This window comes from Opisthocomus hoazin, chromosome 1 (assembly GCF_030867145.1).
Source record: "Opisthocomus hoazin isolate bOpiHoa1 chromosome 1, bOpiHoa1.hap1, whole genome shotgun sequence".
Taxonomy (NCBI): Eukaryota; Metazoa; Chordata; class Aves; order Opisthocomiformes; family Opisthocomidae; genus Opisthocomus; species Opisthocomus hoazin.
In genome coordinates, this window is record NC_134414.1 from 141,754,267 (window position 1) to 141,775,430 (window position 21,164).

The following is a 21,164-nucleotide window of genomic DNA, read 5'->3' on the forward strand; positions in this document are numbered from 1 at the left end:
TTTTTCTTTAACCCAAACAATCTGTTGGGAAAAAAAATACCCTGGGTAACCAGTACCACCACTGAGTTTGCCCGTAATTAGGAGAGGTGCCTCGGGGAGGTAAAATTTACCAGAAAAAAATACCAGGAAAAAGTAGAAAAACTTTGCTTCCTAAACACGCCGGTAGAAGTTACCTTTTGGTTTAAGGAAGGCACGGTGTTTGTAAGGATCCCACGCTGGCGAGAGCTGTTCCCTTGGAGCTGAGGGATGCACGGTCTGGGGCAGCTTCTAGCGTGCTGGGGGGGACCCCTGGCAGCACCCCCCCAGTCCGAGGAGCCCTGGCAGCTCCCCTTCCCCCACCCCGCGCTCCCCCAGCCCGGTGAGCGCGGGGCGGGGCTGCCCCGCCCGTCCCCTGCTCCTCTAGCCCGCTGGGGGAGGTTTAAGGGGCTGGCGGTTAAGCGCGGCGCGGCCGTGACCCCTCGGCAAGGCGGCGGCAGAGGGGAAGGCTCGCCCCCCCCCCCACCCCCGTGAGGTACTGAGGGGTTCCCGGGGGCGCCTCTCCCTCCCGCCGGGCGAGCAGCGCCGGGGCGGGGCGGAGGCGGGCGAGGGGTGGTGCGGCGGGGCCGGGCCGGGCCGGGTCGCGGCAGACCTCCGCGCTCCTGTCACAACGCGCCGCCGCCGCCGGGCGCCCGGCCCGCCCTCGCCGTGTCTCTTCGGCCTCCCCCGCGCCTCTTTTATTTCTTTCATTTTTTTTTAAATGATTTTCTGAAGAAGGAAGAGTACGAAACCCGCCTGAAAAAAAAAAAATGAGCCAAAATGTCTGAGAAAATGTCCAGCTTTCTGTACATCGGGGACATCGTGTCCCTCTACGCCGAGGGCTCTGTCAACGGGTTCATCAGCACGCTGGGGTGAGTTGGGGGGGGCGGCCGGGCCGGCGGCAGCCGCAGGAAGCGGCCGGCGGCGGAGCGGGGAAAGTAGGAAGTGATGGGCCGGGGGGTGGGGGGTGCGTGTGTACCCCTGGCCCGGGGCAGCGGGGCTGGGCGCGGGGCTGGCCGGGCTCCCCGCTCGGCTCCCGCCGGGGCTGCGCCGCCGGGCCGGCCCAAACCGGAATACCCGGCGTTCGCCAGAGCCCGCTCGGCGGGGGTAGCCGTGCGCCGTACCCAGACGCGCTAATATGTCGTTATTTGTAGCTTACTTCCTTGGTTGTGCGGTGTGGGGGGGTGGTGTTTTTTTTGGGGGAGGGGCACGTGTGCACTTTATTTTATTGCACCTCCGAGAATTTCGGAGGAAGATGTGAAGGGTAAAAACTTTGTTTCCTTGCTCATCATCGTAACCATCATCCCTTTGCTTCAGGTTTGCGTTTGCCCGGAGCCTTACCTTGTGGTTGTTAATGGTCGGGTATTTATAATCTTCGTTTCGTGGGGATGCTTCCTCCGTGAGCTCTCTTTGCGGCGTGGGAAGATGTAGCTTGGCGGCGGCTGCTTCCCTGAGCTACTGCTGCTTGCTTCAGGTTTTCATTAATCTTTGACTGCTTTAGATGACCTTTTTGGAGTCCAGGACGGTAAACTGCAGCGAATGACGACAGGAATACGCTGATAATCTTTCTTCAAACCGTCGTGTAGGCTGGTTGTGGTGACATGTGCCGGGGGTGCAGTGGTTCCCTCCCATGTTTGGGGGAGAGCTGCGGTAGTGTCAGTGAGTTTGTGGTGTGTCCAAAGCAAGCGCATCCTTAAACCTTCGGCAGTGGAAACATCTCTCCCCCCGGCGTGAATCGCAGTGACCCAGCTGGTGGACGGGGCAGCTCAAACTCCCATTAAATATCAGTGTCGTTTGCCACTTAAACGTTAGCGGTACCTTCAGAATAACAGTGGGACTCCCTGAGGTTGATCCGCTGCTAATTAATGTGTGCCTGGGTGTCACTGCTGTGTGTTGTGTGAGGCTCCCTGTGTCCTGAGACCTCTTTGGTGGGGGACTGTAGGGTGAGGTAAGGGTGGTATTAAAATGTAGACGATGCATATCTAACTTACTTGGTGTGGTACTTGTACTGGAAAAGAGCTAATGTTCAAGGTCCCTCATATTTTTTGTCCTGTCTTTACTTCCTGTCCTTGCTGCTCACTCATTTCAGCTGTTGACAAGCGTTTTTCCATGGTTTGTTCCTCGATTTGTTAATTTTGTGCGTTCTCTGTCTATGACTCTATTTTGTCTCACATCTCCTTTTTGTTTTGCTGACTCTTGTAATTTTAAAACCTGTCTGCAAATGTCTGCTTTCCGCAACTGTCAATCACTGGATATTGTTTCTTATTCTTGTAACCCCACCATTTCTCTTTTGTTGACATAATTTGTTGTTGAATTGTTTGGTTTTGTTGTTCGGTTTCATTGCGGTGTTCTGTTAACTGGGGGGAGCTGGATTTGCCGTACTTTTACTTTCCGTTATGTTGAGAAACGTTCCTGGGTTCTGAGAACACCTGCTTGTCTGCAGACATAGGCGCTTCTGCTCTGACTGGTGCTCCTACAACTGCGTGCCACTTGAATGCGTGTTGGCATTCCCGTGTCGCAGTCCTCAGGCTCTCGATCCTCCCCTCATCCCTTGGAGTTAGGGCAGAACATTTGCCCCCAGTTTTTTTGATGGGAAGCCAAGATCACAGCTTGCCTAAGGCACACGGGAGCTTTTTACCTAGAAAAAACAACTGAGCTCAAGCTGAAACGCTAACTAACAGGCTATCCAGGCTCTCTTTTAGCCAGCTAACCCAGCTCGAGAAGACTACCTGGGATGAGACAGGGCTCCTGTGTGCGTCTCCTTCAGCAGTGGGCCAGGGGTTCAAGAATGCTGATGTAGCTCTATTAGCTTTTCGATACGGCTTTTTTGGTGCTCTGCTCCCTGGTGTGGTAAAGACAGCTGCACAGCCTGGAGTTGAGGAGCTGAAGGCCTTCAAGGAAATGTGAAGTCGCTGGTGGAAAACTCCCGTGTCTACCAAATGGGAATGCTGACACCTCTGCTGGTGGCACAAGAGCTGAAATTTGAAGTTGTGATGCCAAGTCACGTTATCTGTGCCAGCGATTGCAATTACTGCCTTTGGACCGGTTGCAGCAACGCAAGAGACAGAAAAAACAACTGCACTTTCAGGGGAGAAGTTTGCCCAGCCGCAGATTTGGTGTGCAACCATTGCGGAACTCCTGCCTCTCCTGTGTTCTGGCAGGTCCCTTGTTTGGCTCAAGCATCTGAACAGACGTGGCCCCGTCTTCCAGAGGTGCCTCTGGTTGGTGAGCGCGAAGTGGAGCAGGGGCGGGAAAGCTTGCTTGCTCACTTCGTTTGACTGGTGCAGGTCCTTGTTTTATTGCTTTTGCCTGTGTGGCTTGGGGTGCTGCACTGAAAGGCGCTGCGCAAGCTAACGTGTCGCTTACACCGCTGAGTCCTTTGGGTAGTCTCCTGCGGCTGCAAGAACAATCTAGCTCAGGTGTAGTGACTGTGCAGCAGGGAGAGAGTCCTGTTTATTTTAAGCTGTCAAAGGTGAATTGTTTCTTAAACAAAGCTTGTGTGAGGCTATTCTATAAATAAGACAAAAAAGTGCACAGCACCTCTCCAAGTGGGGGGAGTCTGTCACGCCAGCGGACCTTACTCCTGGAAGAGTAGAACCAGCTCAACAGATTAGTTTTGAGGGAGATTTCTAAGCACAGGCTGTTTCACATGTTTTAGAGTATCTTTTGCTTACTTGCTAGTGTAGAAATTTTCAGATGCTCGGTTTCCCCGGGAAACTTAAAGCTGAGTGAAAGGTGCAGCTGAGCTATGCGGATCCAAGTCAGGTTAATATCTATATTATCTATACACTATAACCTGAGTGTGGAAATCTTCCTCTTGTGCAGTTTAGCAGGTCCTAACCTTGTTGTTCAGGAAACGGGGGGTCTGTGCCTCTTGGCCCTGTGTCCAGGTGAGCGCGCTGAGTGGTGCTAGGTGTAGGCAGGAGTGGCGTTGTCCACTGCCAATGTACAAAAAGGGTCTGAGAATTGCTGAAACAACGAGATTCCGTAAATGGGACCTGAAAGATTGGGGTGCTCCTTTGAGCTGGAAGAAGCCTGCGCTCCTGTCCTCGTCTGCAAACTGTTTCTGTGCTATAAACAGCTGTTGGGCGTGAGGGCTCTGCTTTAGGATTTGATCCCTCGTAGCCAGAAGAGGAAACCGAACCTCTCTGCCGTGTCTGGGGTTTGCGCTGCAGGGTGGGATGGGGCAGGGCAGTCAGGCAGCCCTCTGCCGAATCGCGCCCGCCTGGGTCCGTGTTTGGAAGGACAGCGGTTGTGCTCAGTTTTCAGAAGAAGAGGTGTCACCACCTGTCTCCAGGAGGATGTTGCAGGCTGTGGATCCCCAGTAGAGAGGGGCATCTCTGGGCAGTGGTACGGGAGGGGGTTTTGGGGCTCAGCATTCTCCGTTGGCTGCTGCAGTTCTTTGGATAATTGAGGTACTGAGAGTCCAAGCAATCTCCTACTCTATTTTTCTCCTTGGCTTTGGGCTTATTCTGGGTTTGGGTGCTACTCTGAGGTGCTGGTGGTGTGTAGTCTGGCTTTTCCAATCTCAAGGCTCTCTGAGCTTTCCCCCCGCCTTCCTTTTAAAAAAAGATAATGCTTTTGAGTGTATAAACTGAGAGTCTTGCAATTTAGTACAGAACAGGAAAAGTTTGAGAAAAGAAATTTACATCTATAAGTAGCTTTCTGCCATATCAAGATATATATGGTTCTGGATTATTGAGCTGTGCTAATAACGTGGGGGTTTTTTTTCCCCATTTTTGAGCTTTTAGCGCGTTTTAGTATCTGCAGAGTTGGAGGCTTTATGTCCCTCAGGAGGTACGTGGCAGAGCTAGGCGATGAATCCAGGTATCCTAAGTTGCCCTAGACCAGCGTCTGAACCTTGAGACCACCTTCCCCGGTATTTTGGCTGTAAATGTTGGCAATGGTGCATACTGGGCATTAGAGCTGCTATTAATCACTTGCTGATACAATGAGGGGAAAAAAAGTATTCTCGGTGGGAGAGGTGGAAAAAAAAGTGACAACAGTGGCCTGTATCAGCTGTTGGAAAGTTTGACGACAGGCCTGTTAGTCACCATCAGTAGCTGCATTCTTGCGTCACCTCCATGAACGCGCTTCTGTGCCACAGCAGTGAGAAACCTGATGGTACATAATTAATGGAGCATGCAGCAGGAGCTGCCTGCTAGGTAATATATGGCTGTGGATGGTGAGGAGTGCGGAGACTTACTTCTAGTTAGCAGCAAAAAGTGTATTGTAGAGTATTTGGACTTGTTTTCTTGAGTTTAACATTGATTTCTCTTGTACAACTTCTCTTAATTTTGTGGAAGTGTTTGAAATGAGTGTGACAAGTTTTGTTCAGGCTCTTTCGTTAGGCTTTTGTGGGTTAGTTGTCGTACATGAATCTGGACTTCACCTGCAGACTGAACCAGTTACACTTTGTGAAGAGACAAGATTGTGTAAAGGGCCTATGGAACAGCATAAACCGAAATATTACAAATATCACAAAGGCTAAAATGTGTCATCTTGGTGACCTCAGGAATGGTGCTAAGAGAAGGGAGGTAGTGACTGATGATGCTTATGACACACCAATGTACTATTTTCATCAATGCCCTTTTTTTTTCACCCTTCTCTCCTACTGCCTCAAAATATGGTTAAGGAACAGAGTATGTGTCCGTTAATAGCAAATTTTTCTTTCTTGTGCCAGCTGACAAAACGTAATCAGTCATGATAGAGTAAAATGCCTGAAGACAGTGTGAGTGGCATAACTAGAATTACTCATAATTTAATTCTGATACATATAGAATCATATAGTAGGTAGAAGAGGGAAGGGAAGATGAATTTCAGCTTTTCTCTGGGTAAAAGTACTTGTATGTTTTATTACCTAGGTCCTTTATCTTCCTGACTGATGGTACCAATGAGATTTGACAGTTTTGATTGTGTGTTTGTTAATTTTGTTTTTTAAAACTGTGTAGAATTAGCATTTTGAGAAATACGTTCTCTCTGTTGTCTTCCTAATGCAAAAGCACTGGTCTGAATTCTGCAGCTACTTTGAATGTATGCTAATGTACATGGGAACCTAATTTGGCCCATTATATGACACTTTTCAGCTATATGGTGTATTTCTTTTCTGTGATAACTTTCTTAAGCATAAGCGATATTTTATGCATTATTAAATACCTTCATTGATCTTACAATAAGTGCCACATAAGCACAGATGTAGACGTATAAACACACCTCGGTATCTTGCATACCTTGCAATTCAATACATACATCAAAGCTTATATCCTCTGTAATTATCCACTCACATTAGCAATTAGGCTCCGCTACAGCTTTGCCATGTATAATGAACTTATTTTGATGCTCATCTCAGATATGCAAACAACAGCGCTGTCTTTAAATAAACAATGAGACAAAGCTTTCCACAAAGCACCCTTCTGGGAATGCAGCAAGTAATGAGACCCGGAGGGGGTTTGTTTGTTTCAGAAGTTTTACTTGCACACAGAGCACAGCTTGGGTGTGAAGGAACATAGGATTAGATTTAATTATGGTATTATGATTTATGAGACTGCATGCTGAAATGTAATATCCTTGGTTCAAAGAGCTCATTATCAAACTGAAGTGGAGAGAAGATTGGGGTTAGGTAAAGAACCAACTGATTCAATGTAAAAGTGAGTTTATGCGTGATCTGTGTGGTAGTAATGGAAAGAAGAGAGGACTCGAATTTTGTGCTGAGACAAGTGGTGTGGCTGTTACAACTTCTGTAGTTCTCAGCTGGGCTATGGGTAATCTGGGGAGTAGTCAGGATGGAGGGGGGGTTGTTTAACTTGTGTGATGCTAAGACTGATTTAACTTCTTTTACATAGTGAGGGGGTTAACTAAACAGTCTTTACATGGTTCTCGGACTCACTAGAAATCAAGGTTATCCTGTATTTTAGAAGCGCCACAGAAGAAAGAGTCAGATCAGTCTTTGACTTCCCCAGCTTGGATCATTATCTCCCAAGAAGCAGGTGAACCTTTTCTCGGTCGGGTGCTCTGCTGCTTGGCAAGGTGTTTGGGACCTGCTGCCCTTCACTGTGAGCGGTGCGGGCGGCTGCTGCTGCTTGGCTGAAGCGTCAGCCTGTTTGCTGGGCAATAGCATGAAGCCCTGTCCTCTGCACTTGGAAAGTCTGGTTTCTGCTTGCTTTGAAAGGTCTGTTACTTCTTGTATGAAAGGGAGACTGATGAAGTTCATGTGGCTTTGATATACTTCATTAGGGATATTTATGGAAAACGGAGAAAGGAAAATGGGTGATAATTCAGGATATAACTTTTTCCTTTGTGTTGTGTTTTGTCATTTATTCAGAGATGCATGTTTTAATTAAATTAAGGACACAAAACCCCTTATGACTGATTTTTCTAAACCTTCATTTGTTAGTTGTAAATGTGATTCCATCTAATTAGTTAAATCAGTAGTTCCACCGCTATGTAGATGTGTAGGCCCTGCCTGTCATAGGTCCTGGTTTCAGCTGTGTATAATGATGCTAAACCTTGACTTCTTGAACCCAAGGTAGATGCCTGGGGCTGAATGTTTTTGTGTGGAAAGTTTCAAGTAAAATGGCATTTCTGAGAACAGGATAAGCAAAAGTGTATTGGTTATCCATATATATTTTTATTTTTTTTTTTTTAAGAAAAGGGATCTTGCAGCTGTGTGTCAAGAGCCTAGCTGAGCTGCAGTGTGGTCTTCAGGTCCAATTCTCTGGCACGAATGTCTTGGCCTTCTCTGCCCATTTAGAAATGTGCCCAGGTTTTGACAGCAGTGAGCTGAGGAAGGGGATCTCATTCAGACCGCTATGACCGTGTGGGCTGTCTGGGCACCTGCCTCTTGCTGGAGTGCAGTGGGTGTTTTGCCTGACAGGGACAGCGTCTCCTCTGCTGGCACTGGGCACCAAGAGGCCCCAGCCTGACCTGCAGCTGTGTGGGAGGTGAATCCCAGTGTCTGGGATTTTCAGTTTGCTTTCCTGAGGTGGGCAAACAAAATGTTTGGTTGTCCAGTTGCTTTGTGTTCCCTGTCTCTGGAGAAGTAAAAATAATTTGGTTTTACTACCTCAATTCACTTAAAATATGAAACAAACTTAAATGAATAAATTACATTCTAGCAAGGTAATGGTTTTGACTGCAAAATTGGAAACAGAGTTAAAGGAAAGCAAAAGATGGAGAAAACAGGCTTAAAATGTACTCATTACTCATGTCTTGTATTGGGTATCGCTTGAGGTTTCGAGGGGCTGTTTTGGCGGTGGTAGCCAAAAGATTGTGTGAGAAGTAGTCTCGTCGCTCTAGTGCTGTTTTTCCAACTGTCTTTCTGTGGCTAAATCGCTCTCTACCTCTTATACTCATTTGTTTGCATGTTTTTGATTGCTATTGAATAGCAACAAAGCATTGTCCAAAGCATGTGCTTTCAAAATGTTTCTTAGTTATTGCTTAATAATAAAGGAAACAGGACCCTAAAGCATCAACTGGGCTGGGCAGCCTGGATCCTGTGTAAGTGCTCCTGCACTGTCCTGCAGCGCACCCGAGAACGAGCTGCCCCTTCCAGAGCTCCTGCAGCGCTGGTTCTTCTGCTCAGGTTTACCTTCTGACTTAGGAAGCTGAGCAAATTGTCATTGTCAACTTTGGGCACATTTTGCAAACTGTGTCCACGAGTGCTTTTTCCCCTCCGCCTGTTGCTCAGTAGCTTGCCCTCTGCGCCTCTAGTTTGGGGGGGTCCTTTCGCGCTAGCAGGAACGTTTTGGAGCTTGGCAACTTGAGATGCTGCCTGCGCTGAAGCTGCCCCAGCCCTTCATGGGCTTCACAGGTACATCACATCACCTGAGCAGGATTGTCTTTGCCCTTAGTTCCGCTGGCTGTTGAGCGACTGCTGGGTTGCTGCTGGCTGCAGAAAAGAAACCAGGAAACAGTCTCCCCTGTCCCTTCAGTGCTCCCTCGCTGGCCCATGGATGATGGAGAGGAGAGGTGGGAGATGAGTGTGGAGGGGGCTGTTGGTGACTGGAGTGTGAGGCAGTAGAGAGATCCGCAGAGCAAGGGTGAGTGGAAAGAGGTAGGTGCATGTGGTGGGGCAGTAACTGATGTGCGTGGTCTAAAAGGGGAGTGGGGCTGGAAAGGAGCAGAAGAAGGTGGACAGTTGCTGAGAGACCTGCAGTCCCCTGCTGACAGAACATAGCTATGAAAGCTACTGGCAAACTGTCCTATTTCTTTTTCAGATTTTTTTTTTCTTCCACATGGAAGAAAACAGCTTGTCATTGCGGCTGTTTACTTTGATATTACAGAGGGTGGAGGTCTGTGCTGAGGCTACTGCGGTCTCAAACAATTGAGTGTTCGATATTTTTTTTCCCAGGGTTTTTGGTGGTGTTTAGGAAAATGCATAATACTACCTTTTCCAAGAGAATGTCTGAGCTACGAAGTCAGTTACTCAGAAAGAAATAGCAGTTCTAAGATTGCCTGTGGTACCTTGTGCAGTTTAAGCACAAGACTCCTTACTGGTGTGGTCACGTACGATCATTTGCAATGTATGGCTGACGTGCTAAGCGCATGCGATGCCCAGTGCGTTTCTAACAACTAAGTTTATAGATAATGAATTGTGGTGCTTTGGTAATCTTCTTATGTAATGAATTTTGGACAGTTCATTTGAAATGCCCCTTTAGGTTGTTGCTGCCACATGAGTGAAGGCATGGAGTTGAAATTTATGGGAAATTACTTGGCAGAAGAAGCCTAGAAGAGCATATCCAAGTGTAGTTGTTATCGTTTGACACTGTAAATTAAGCCTACTACAGATATTCTCTGTACAAAGAATTGATACTAAAACAGTAACCAAGTTTTAGGTCTTTGACCTCTGGCAGATAATAATCAACGTCATTATAAAAAAATCAACAAACAAACCCTGAAACGAGGATTTTTATATGAATCTCAAAATACAGAAAGTTGTTATGATCCCACACTGGGCCTTCTTATCTTGATTTTCTTTTCGAGACTTGTTTGAATTTCAAACAGCTTTTTTTTTCCTGAGCTGGACACACACAAGTTAATCAATGTTGCACGGGCACATGAAAGGACGCAGTCACAGGATTAGGAAAACAACTGGTTTAAACTCATGGTAAGCCCCAAATTTTTATACCTAGTGCCCACAGTTAAAAGCCAGCAACGCAGTTCCTCGGGTTTTCCCTCTTTTCAGAGTGAACTTGTGCTGGTATTCCTGTGTGCGGAGCAGAGGCAGTTCAAGCACAGGGGCCTCGGAGCCACCCAGCTGCCTGCCTGCCTGCCTCCCGAGGGTGCTTGGGATGGAGCTGGAGGAGCAGCAGGCACGAGCCACCGAGGCGTCCCCAGCCACCCCTGAGGGACACGTTTTGTTTCCCCGTGGGGAGTTTGGCCTGGCTGCAGTGCGCAGCTGTATCCTGATGCCTGTGAAGTTTTGCGTGGCTGTATAACCTGGAGCACTGTGATGTGGAGAATTGAACTGGGCAGCTTCAGAGGACAGCTAAGTTGAATGTGACCAGTATAGTTTTAACCTGAATCTCGCAATATCCGACTTTATTTGTAAAGTCCCAGCTCCCAGGGCTCTGTGAATTTTGGATATCCACAGCTTCTCCCTCGTGTGTGTTGAGAAAAGCTTGAAGACAAGAATGGTCACAAATGAAAGGTGTGTAAGAAGGGCCCTCAGTTTAGGAGTCATTTCCTTACACTGACTTAAAATCAGAGCACATGGTTTGCAGGTGTGTGTGGGGGCCTAACTGATAGTATGTGAGTACTTGAGATGGGAAACAGTGCTTTTTGTGTGACCTTGGGGATCTCATTTTAAAGCTAGCTGGGTCTGGATTTCTGATGGGCTCCCCAGTTGTTCCAGGTAACTGAATCAGTAGCACGCTTTGCTAAAATAATCTCAGTCACCTTCTAAATCTGGCTAATAGTTTTTTATTGTTCAGAAACAATAACAGGGGAAACAAAAGTAATGCATTGGGAAAGACTGGGTATCAGTTTTGAAAACACTAAGAGCAGATCTATGTTCAGTTATGAGTGGTGAGAAATGTGGAGATGTACCACTAAGCAAGTTAAATTTTTCTGATCAAAGAATAAAAATTTTAAGGCTACCTAGAAAGTTAAAAAACCCACAGTCATTCATTTAAAAAAACAACTGTGCTGAGTGTTAAAGGTTAGCTGCCTATCAATAGTATTTACTTTGGCATCTTGGACGGTTTCCAACTTGAGTTATTTTTGCCAAGGTAGAATCTGCTCTTCAGTTTCAGGCAGATGCACGGTCTGCTCCTTGCTGCCTGCCACGTGTGAGGGTGCGAGACTTCACTCCTCCTCTGAATGGGAAAAACAAGGCCCAGGGACCTTGACTCTTTACAGAGAGCTGAAAAGTCAGGGTTAAGTGAAGGGTTTTGGGGGATTTCATTGTTTTAAAATGATTTTTTATTTAGGATTCCTGATGTAAAAATTGGGTAGGACAGTGTCTGTAATGCGTCTCAGGTTGAAGCACAACATAGTAAGTCAAGCTTTAATGTCAAACAGGTTTCATAAGGAACTGATGTAATAAATATTTTGGATTTCAGTGTTACTGTAACAACAGTAAAGTTGAATATTTCAATGAATACCAGAAGGTCAAAGTTCAAATAAGAGTTTCAGGTATTTTTGTGGATGTCCTTACGTATTATTGCTGTCATTGTAGCGTGTTGTTTATAAAGACTATTAGAATAAAGAAAAAAAAAATCCTTGCCTTTAAATGATAAAAGTGCAAAATAACATGCAGAAAATTTAGTGGATATTGATTTTTTTTTTAATTGGTGTGGAGGTAATAATTGATTTGTGGCAGGCTATAGGTGACAGTTTGTTATATAATACATTTTCTTTTACTCAGAAAAGGTCACTAACAAAATGCTGGCAAAGATTCATGACATTATTTCCTGTACAGGTGGTCTGAGATGTAGGTCCTACACCTGCAAATTTGTAGATTTTTGCAAACTGCAAATGTTATGAGGCAATTAAAAAAAAACCAACAACTGTTGAAGACCACTCAAGATTTCTACTTCCCTGGCGAGGTCTTCAGGAGTACCAATAGATCGATTGGGCTTTGGTTGTGAAACCGTGCAGAGGCAAGCGACTGGCTCTTCAGAGAGGGCCCTGCTGTGAACAGCACATGAATTAGATGCGTGCTCAGTTTGTGTTAGCAATGGCTTCTCTTGCTAAAACAAAACAAGATCAGGGCTTGGCAGGCAGCAAGTCCTGTCTCTATTAACTTTTGTAGTTGAACAGGTTTTTCTGCCACTGACTGTAAGGACTAATTACTGTATCCCGACACCCCCTCCCCCCCCCCGTAATATCTAGGATATAGTAAACTCATTACATGTAAAATTCTGTTAGAATACCTCTTTTGAAGCAATACTGTTGGAGCTGGTGGAGGCAAACTTCTGGTCCGTGGGACCGTTTCATCTGGTCCATTTCTTTCCTGTGGCAGATGAAACTCTCTGCTGTGATTAGGCTGCTCTTAATAGAATCGTTTTACTTAAATAGAGTTGGAAGTGGGACAGGACTGGTTTGAGTTTTCAACCATGGATCTAAAGTATGTTTAAAGGGAAATATTTTCATAAGGGATGGGACACAAGCAGAGGAGCAACTTGTACAAGGTCGTTGACAAGTTGTGGAATATAATCAAAGACTCTCAAGTTCTGGGTCAGTGCTCTGTTTATAAAAGTTGATCTGGTAAGATGTTCAGTGCTAAGTTGCATGAATTGTTTTATATTGGTTTATCTCGTGGTAATTCTGGGAGTAAGCCAGTTGTGACAAAACTAGTTTGTTTATTAAAATTTCCATATGTCAAACATGGTGTTTTGGTTTTTTTAAGTATATATCAAAAGATGCAGAATGAGGTTTATCATTGCAAGAAAAAAAATGTGCTGAAAACAGTTATTGCTAGTGTTATTGTCTTGCTCATACGTTGCGTGGAACCTCATTGACACTGAGAAGTACAATTACTGTTCTTCATTTGTAATGGAGGTGCAGATAAAATCCTTCCTCCTTTCTGCAGCCAGGTAGCTGAAGAAATAGAAGTCACCACCTAAAGCACATACACTTGGTAAAGCTGGAGTAAAAGCTGAGCTGTTACCCAAGAAGCTTCTTAGAAAGAAATTCAGCATTGACGGGGCAAGCTATACAGGCATAAGTGAGCAGAAGTACAGAGGACGTAGGACAAAAACTCAGTCATAGGCAGAGGAAACCTGCTGCATTGACCCAAGTGAAATAAAAATGTGCTACTGAGCGCTGTTCTCTGTGAAAACTGTAATCAAAGAAATGCCTGCCGTTTGATTTCTCCTGTGTCCAGGAAAACAAGAATGTTACAAATTATTTCTGAATAAATGATCAAGAAAATATCTGACACCATCTGAAACTTTTCTTTATAGTGGAAACAGCCCTTAAGTCTCCAGAACTGACATCATTGCTTGTGACCAATGATAACCTGGTATCATGAGATGGATCCAGCTTCCAAAATGGAATTTGTGGCTGGTGTTCCTGTCTCAAAAGAGACCAGAGAGAATGGATATGATTTCTAATACAAGAACTGGAAGCCTTGCAGATAGAATTAAAGAAAGAATAAAAATGCCATCTGAAAAAAAGAACTGGGTGCATCAGAAGGAATCAAGGTAAAGAGGTTTCCTGGTGAACACTTTGAATGAGGATTTGCAGATGAAAGTGAAACCTTTTACGGGCAACAGTTAAAAACTGTCTGGACATGTTTGGGAAATGAGCAGGCAATACACACACTCTTGAACAGCAAAGTGGGTCAGTGGGATGGTCAAAAATATATTTGCCGTGGTTCTGATCTTGTTTTCCACAAAATGTAAATGAGGAAAGCTTTGGATTGCTTTGAGTTTGAGCCTCAGGGAAGACTTAACTTTAGAAATGATCTTGCAGTTCACTTCTGGTTAACACAATAATCAGTTATCCAGGCATGGAAACCTGGGCATGAGAAGACAAAGGGGAGTCTAGGAGGTGATGAAGTGTGATAACATTTTTGAACTACCTGGGGAGACCTCCTTTTGGTGCTTACAATTTCAGACATTTTCATCACAATTTATCTAAAAAAAAAGCACATGATCACGACAGACTATGCTGAGGCATCTTGAAGATAGCTTGCCTTGTGGTTGTAGGAATTAATAGGGCTGTGCTTTCACAGGCGTTCACAGATCTGCGAGCAGAAGGGTGACCTTGATGCCTCACCCAGTTGAACGCTGTGGAGGCTAGTTGCAGATACTGTCTTAGGCAGAAGATCAAAGTATTATTTCAAGGAATGACTCTACTGAAAAAGAAATCACTTTTTCTCTCCTTCCCATAACTTGCAAAACCTCCTGAATCATCCACTTGAAGAATGTATTGTTCCTGGAATAGACTTCAGAGCAGCCAGAGCTTTCCCCGCAGAACATCTGGGGAGATAATTGGCTTTTGCAATCATCTTGAGTGCAGCATCCCCTCAGAGCAGCAAGATCAAGGTTTTCTGGTTGCAAGAGGCAAGCTTGGAGTTTAGAAATGAGATAGTGTATAGGAGATTATATTTGTTCAGAAATTGTATCATGGCTTTGAAACTGCTGAAATTGGGGGGGCTGCAAGAGTCATAGCTGATTTGAAAAAAGTATGGTTTGGTGAAGTGTCAGCAGGATGTGGAAAATGGCGCAGGAAATGTGATGTCGGCAAGATAGATAAGAGAGCCCCGATGCAAGGGTCTTGGGGGGGCATCAATGGAGTGTCTTGCTGAAGAGCTTAGGTTTTTTCTGCCAGAGAACTTGTAGTTATGACTGTCCATTGACATAGTCGTGACTTCTTTCACAGAATTGCCTGATGCTTGTGAAGTCAGACACCAAAGGGCACTGGAAATAGAAGAGATTTTGCTGAATGATTTTTTTAGATTTAGTCAAGCCATCTGTGGATCAAACGAAAATTTTAAATTTTGCTACGTCTTTGAGATTGTAGGCTTCTGTAAAAGATGCACTATCTCAGTGTGCCCACAGTCTGATGGGTGTGGTAGAAAGGATCCTTATGGACTCATACCTTCAACTGCCTTATTTTATAGACTCAAGGAAATTAGGGCATGATATCCCATTGCCTTTGAGGGTCTTAAAATAGGAGTGATGATAATATGAATTGTACTCTAGAAGATATTTTGTTTCAATATAAAATAAATCTCTTTATTATAAGGAAATTTTGGGGTGATAAGGACTGTACAGAAGATCAAATGCTAGACTGGAAAAGCTCGTTCAAGCCTGGTTGGTAACGTGAACATCTCTTGGACACATTTTTACAGGCAAGCGTATGGAGTCCAGAGGTTGACTGGCTGTGAGTGAGACACAATGAATCAAGGAGAATTCAGTCTCAATTGTACTTTGTGCCTCCTTTTTTATGTAGTTTGAGATACATGTGTTATAATAGTTTAGCTTGTAGTGACAAGTGCATGGACTAAAGAGACCAAGTTCATGTCCAGATTAAAAAATGAAGATTTCCAGCAAGCTGGAGTGAAAGCAAGCGTTTTTTCAGTAGCTGCTTTTCATCTGCTGTCTCTGTTTAGCAGAGGTCATATAAAAACTAGAGGCATTTTATCACTTTAGCCCAAAAGGACTGAAAATATCTTGTCAGATCTTTCCAATCAGTTCAGTTCTCTGAGGATACCGAAGATACTGTATTCCCAGACTTGCCTGAGTGATTAAACATCTTTAAGTGTCTTCAAATACTGTCAGAGTGGTCTCTGCACCTTGGCTGTGGATGTCTAGGTTGGTGGATGATGCTACCTGTTGAAGGAGTTTTGGAATTTCTGAATTCTGGCTGTTTTTGCTCAAGAATAGGATGTAATGGTATTTTGACAGATCGGAACTGAGTGCTTGTTTTCTGAGGATTGATGAAGACATGCATTGTTTCTACTAAAAAACAGGCACAGATTTTTCTCCCTGACTTTTGCAACCAGAACGAGTATGGATTTGTTTTGTAAGCTGGACCTTAAATATCTTCCACGAGTCTCAGTCTTTCTCTATGTAGAATGGTACTGAATTCTTCCAAGTGAAATGAGGTAGGTTATTTAGTCTAGTGTAAGAGAAGATGGAGGATGGTTTTCCTGGGCATTCAGTAAAGTGCGTTGGTAGCTCTTTCCATGTGGCGTTTGGTCCTGGTCTCTAGGCTGTGTAGCCTGAGGTGGTTTACTGTGGCTCGCTGTTTCCAGCATTGAATCTACTGTCGGTCGTGGAGGAACAGGAGGCCTGTTTTGTCCCTGTTACTGAGCTCTGGCGTCCTGAAAGAGCAGTTTGTGCTGCCAGTGGCATGCTTCAAGGTATCTTTTGCACCACTGACGCTGCTTCTGCCACAGCACTTGCAGTTTGTGTGGTTGGTGGGAAGATGCTGAAGGGAAAGTTTGAGCAGTAAGGGGCCCACACAACCCAAACAGTAGATAACAAGTCATTATCTGTTATCACTAAAAAGTCAACCTTATTATGCACAGTTTCTGCTTCTAAGGTTAATCTGAAAAATTGAGAGAGTCTGAGTCTCAGGATGCCAACAAGCTGTGGTTTCCCATTAGTCTGCAAGAAGGAGGAGATGCTCTGATCTTTGTGCAGATTAACGCTTTATCTCAGGAGGCTCATGACTCCATCACTACCCAGTCCCTAGATTGAAGGTAGGATCTTTCAGCATAGACAGTGCATACGAAGGCACTGAGGATCGCCTGGCAGAAGCTGACAGGTTCTTCAGAATAGTATAGACGTAAGTGACTTGAGATCATTTCCATAAAGGCTGAACTCTCCATGGAGAGGCAATGGACAGGACTTCAACACTGCCCCAGCTGGCTAGCGGCTCTTTTTGTTCTGGAGATGATGGATTTTCTTTCTGGAGGCTGGTGTTCCCACCTTAAATTGGCACCTGAGTGGCCAGATGAATTTCTGTGCATTAGGTTTGCTGATTCTTGTTAGCTGTAATGCAGAAACAACTGCTTTCAGATGTGGACTTTCAAATTTCTTGGCCAGAGGGGATACCTGGTGAGCACTGGGAAGTCTTATTTTACTGCTGCCACCTTTGCTGCCATGAGTTGAGAGGAGAGGAAGTGGAACATTTGTCCATCCCTTGCGGGTGTTGAGTGTTTGCTGGTCAGGTGTTTTCTGTGTGCTGTGTGTTGCCAGAGGAAGTCAGCACAGAATCTGATCCAAATGCCAGTTGAAAGTCTGTTCCGCAGCTATGACGAGATTTGTACAAAGTTAATTGGCAGGAACTTCCACACAGCTTTGGTGAGTGTAAGTGCTGTGATACTTTTTTTTTCTAATTTTAGGATGACAAGTTAAATACAAATGTTTCTTTTATGTAAACACAGAACTTTTATATACAAACAAATAGCTATTTTCAGCGCGCGTTTCTTAGGGAAAAAAAGTAAACTTGAAAGAACATATTTTTGTTCATTTTTACCTAAAACCTATTCAGATTGAGGATTAGAAAAAAGAAACAACAAAGGCTCAAGCTCACTTTCAACTCACGTAATTGCTAACACAGAGCTGTGGACCAACCAGATGAACTGCACATTGTGAGGTGCAGGAACAATTTGTACTCCTTTTATGTTGCCAGAGTAGTAAGCAGCAGCATACATGCAGTGGAACAAGCCTTGTCTCCGCTTTCCATTTTTCTTAGAAAGATTATCCATTTAGGTTTAACCGATATCTGTTTATATCTTAATGTCTCACAGGAGAGTAGGTAACTTCTGGTGACTTATTTAGGGCACTGTACTGAAGGAAGAATTTGTGTGTGAGTAAATGGTGGTATCAGACATTATCATGCATTTTGATTTGGTGAATATTTTTTCAAACCACCGAGGCTGTGGTTATACATTTACTCTGCAAGCTATTTTTTATTGGTGGTTGTACATCACTGTTCATCATCAAAACAGTTTATGTGAGTGCTTCTTGGATCTCTCCAAGCAATATGAGTTCATGTACTTAAACAATTTAGTAGATGATTTATGCTAACGGAGTTGACTGTTGCTTAGAGACAGGCTCTAAAAGGTTGTAATGCGAAATGAATGAACGAGCCCAGTGTTTACTTTTGCTCTTTCCTGCATTTGGGTGAACTTAGTCCTTTTATTGAATGTTGTGATCTATGAGTCTTGTAATTCAGAAATGTGTCAGGCATCACCTAAACCAATGCTTTTTTATTTCCTTGTGCCAAATCAGAATATAACAGAGTTCTGCTTCAGAGAGGTACGTGGGGCAAGGCTGGCAGCTACATTTTCCAATCGGAGAAAAAGCCTGGGACGAGCATGTCTGTTTTAGCAGGAGGCCAGACCTTATGCCAATCAGGCTGAAGCATCTCAATGTCTTCTTAAATGGAAGTGTTAATCAAAATATAGCAGACTAATTGTTTATGTGAGTGGATGAGATTATCCCAGACAATGTGGTGCTGTTTGACTTGGAGCAAGATCTGTGTAACCATATGCAAAGCTGCACCACAGAGATAGTCGATTGGCTTTTTGATCATGTAATAAAATCTGGAAAGGTGATAAAAATGGAGTTGATTTTTGGGTGGGGTGCTGTACTGTCTTTTCAGATCAGCTTGTAGCCGAGTCATTTTCTGTGCACAAATGAATAGGGAATCGTAGCTAAGGCAGTGAACAGGTTTTTAATCTTAATGTGCCAGGCAGCGGGTTAACTTCTTGTGATAATGGGTAGCAGCCCAGGAGGGTCGTGGAGTGATAAGGGAAAGGTTAGAATAGTTTCTCTGCTAAGTATGGTTGCACAACAGTAGATTGACTTCAGCAAGACTCTTTAAACGGGGGTTGTGTACACCAATTAGTTTTTTTAACTTGAAACTAGATGTGACCTTTGGTAGGCTTTTTTTGTGTCCAGGTTCCACTTGCAGGGAAAGTGTCCCGCAGCAGAGCAGCCTGGATGCTGCAGACAAAGTCACCATGGGAAACAGGGCGGCATGGGTATAAACCTCAGGATCTCAGGGTTGCCTGTAATTGCATTTAAGACCGTACACAGACACAAAGAGATGGAATACACAAAGTACCCTGAAAGGTGGAATGCGTTCTTGCTGGAAAGGGCTGCTAAAATGTATCCCACTTATTTATTTTTACCCATTAAGAAAATAAAAAAGAGTAGCCTGAGAGAGCTGACATCTCCAAGAAAGGAAACAGGTAGCTTTCTGTTGCGTGCCTCCGTGGTCCCCACCACACTGCTTGACAGTTGGCCACGCAGGAGTAAGTAATGATGACTACTTACTCCATCACCCGCCATGTTCTCACTTGCTCCAGCTCCTTGTGGTAGCTGCATGGTCTTCTTCAAACCAGGTCTTCTCTTTTCTCCTGCCACCGCTCACATCATTTTCCCACCTGTCACTGCAGCAGGGGCAGGACTCCTGCCCCCTCATGCCTCTCATCTCCCCGAGCCCTGGAGCGCCGTCAGCCTGCCGTCCTGCTGCCTGCCTTTCTCCCATGCCAGGCTGTGCCCCTTCTGCACCCACCTGTTGGCTGAGGGCATGTGCTGGCCACCCATGGTCATGGAGAGCTGCTTGCTGAAAAACCGCTGGTGGTTCCTCAAAGTTGCAATCAGGGCTCTGCCCCAGGTGCAGAGGAGCTGACCCTGTGGTCCTCCCTCTGCAATGCCTCCTGCCCGCGCCGAGCAGCCGCTTGCCCAGCCTTGTGATGGTCCTGCTGCTGAGTGGAAGAGGGGAAATGTTTTTTTTTTTCCCCTGTGTATACAATGAGAGGAAGAACTGTAATAAACCACGTGAGGTAAAAGAGCTTTCCCGGCACATTACCTTGTAACGCTTCTCCATCCCGTTTCTCTGCTCCGGGTGCCGCTCGGGCCGGTGCGGCCTGCGTGGAGGTGCTGGGGAGGGTCACGTCCAGCTCCCAGCCTCCCGACAACTGGCTTCTGCCCCGGCCAGCCCCCACGCCCGGGCTTCCTCAGGCAGGGCGGCCAGGGAGCCCTCGCTTGTTGCTGGGAAGGGCCTGGCAGGGTGATGCTGTGGGCTGCGGGGTGAGGCACAACAGAAGGGCTTTGCTTTCTTAGCTGGCGTAGAGGGGCCTCCCTGGCGTGAAAAGCCTCCCTCTGCCCCATCGAGGGGAGGGAGGGCTCTGTCCCTTTGGTTTGGGCAAAAGAAGGGAAGGTCTTGCTTACCTTAGCACACTGGAGCTGGCATTGAGCATTTCATACGTTTCATTGCCAATGTAGCAAAAGGAATAATAAAGTGTCCAGAAGTGAAGCAAAAGGCAAGGCGGGTTGGAGGGTGGAGAGAGGAAATACTTGGAGATATCTGCGGTGCTTCCTGTTTGCTTCTGAAAATTATGACTCAGATCCCCCACAAACAGGAGAGAAGGGTTTGAAAAATCGTGAGATTTTGAAAAAGGTAATCATGCATGGATTTGTTCTCTTGGTCTTCTGGCTTTTGAGCTTTCAGAGCTGGAGGCCATTTTTCATATTTCTTGGGGCGGTGGTGACAGCAAGGAACACGTGCTCTTTTCCTCTTCAGTGAAAGAAGAGGTTTTTTAAAATATATATTCATAGAGCATTAGGAAGTAGACCAATAGAAAAGACGCCAAATATCTCAAGATTTGGAATCAGATGTGTGATACCATCACAGTTCTTCTAGAGTTGATTGCTTTGACTTGAAAAACTTCTGCAATGCAAGTTAGTTGCAACCCTTAACCCAATTTGCCTTTGCTTTAAGAGACACATACTTTGGCACAGGAGGGAGAAGGTGCCTTGTGTGTGCCTGGATCGTGTTTGAGAATAACAGTGCTTTCTACTCACTGATCCAGAAGGAGGAACCACACTCCTTTTCCCCAGGTAAAACACAGTTTGCATCTTTAAAACCCATGGATTTTATGGGATTGTAACATGAGCATTTATAAGTGTGTGTACAGCAGTAATGCACTTAAAAGGAAAAATGAAGTGGATGCCATACTGTATCACTGAAATGCAGGCTTTCCTAGAAGATGTGATTTCTTTCTTTCTCTGCCAGTTAATTCCCAGTAACTATACGTAAATGATAAAGGACTCCAGCTCTCCAAATAGAAGGTGACTATTTGCAGGCATTTTTCTTCTGTTGTGGTGTCAGAACAAATTGTACGAGGAGACCTGGAAAGCATTTCCTTCAGCTGAAAAGAGTGCTGCAGAACCGGA

The 21,164-nt window shown here is 45.1% G+C and overlaps 1 protein-coding gene across 5 annotated transcripts in view; it reads left to right on the forward strand.

Moving 5' to 3' along the window:
- The first annotated feature begins 657 nt into the window (after positions 1–657).
- Positions 658–21,164, forward strand: part of ITPR2 (inositol 1,4,5-trisphosphate receptor type 2) — a 282,946-nt gene continuing 262,439 nt past the window's right edge. For all 5 annotated transcript variants that reach the window (XR_012765862.1, XM_075439325.1, XM_075439332.1 and 2 more), the window contains exon 1: positions 658–887. Coding sequence is in view for 4 of the 5 variants with exons in the window: in XM_075439325.1 (XP_075295440.1) it covers positions 796–887 (92 nt within the window). In the remaining variant the exon portion in view is untranslated. The remainder of the gene's footprint in view (positions 888–21,164) is intronic.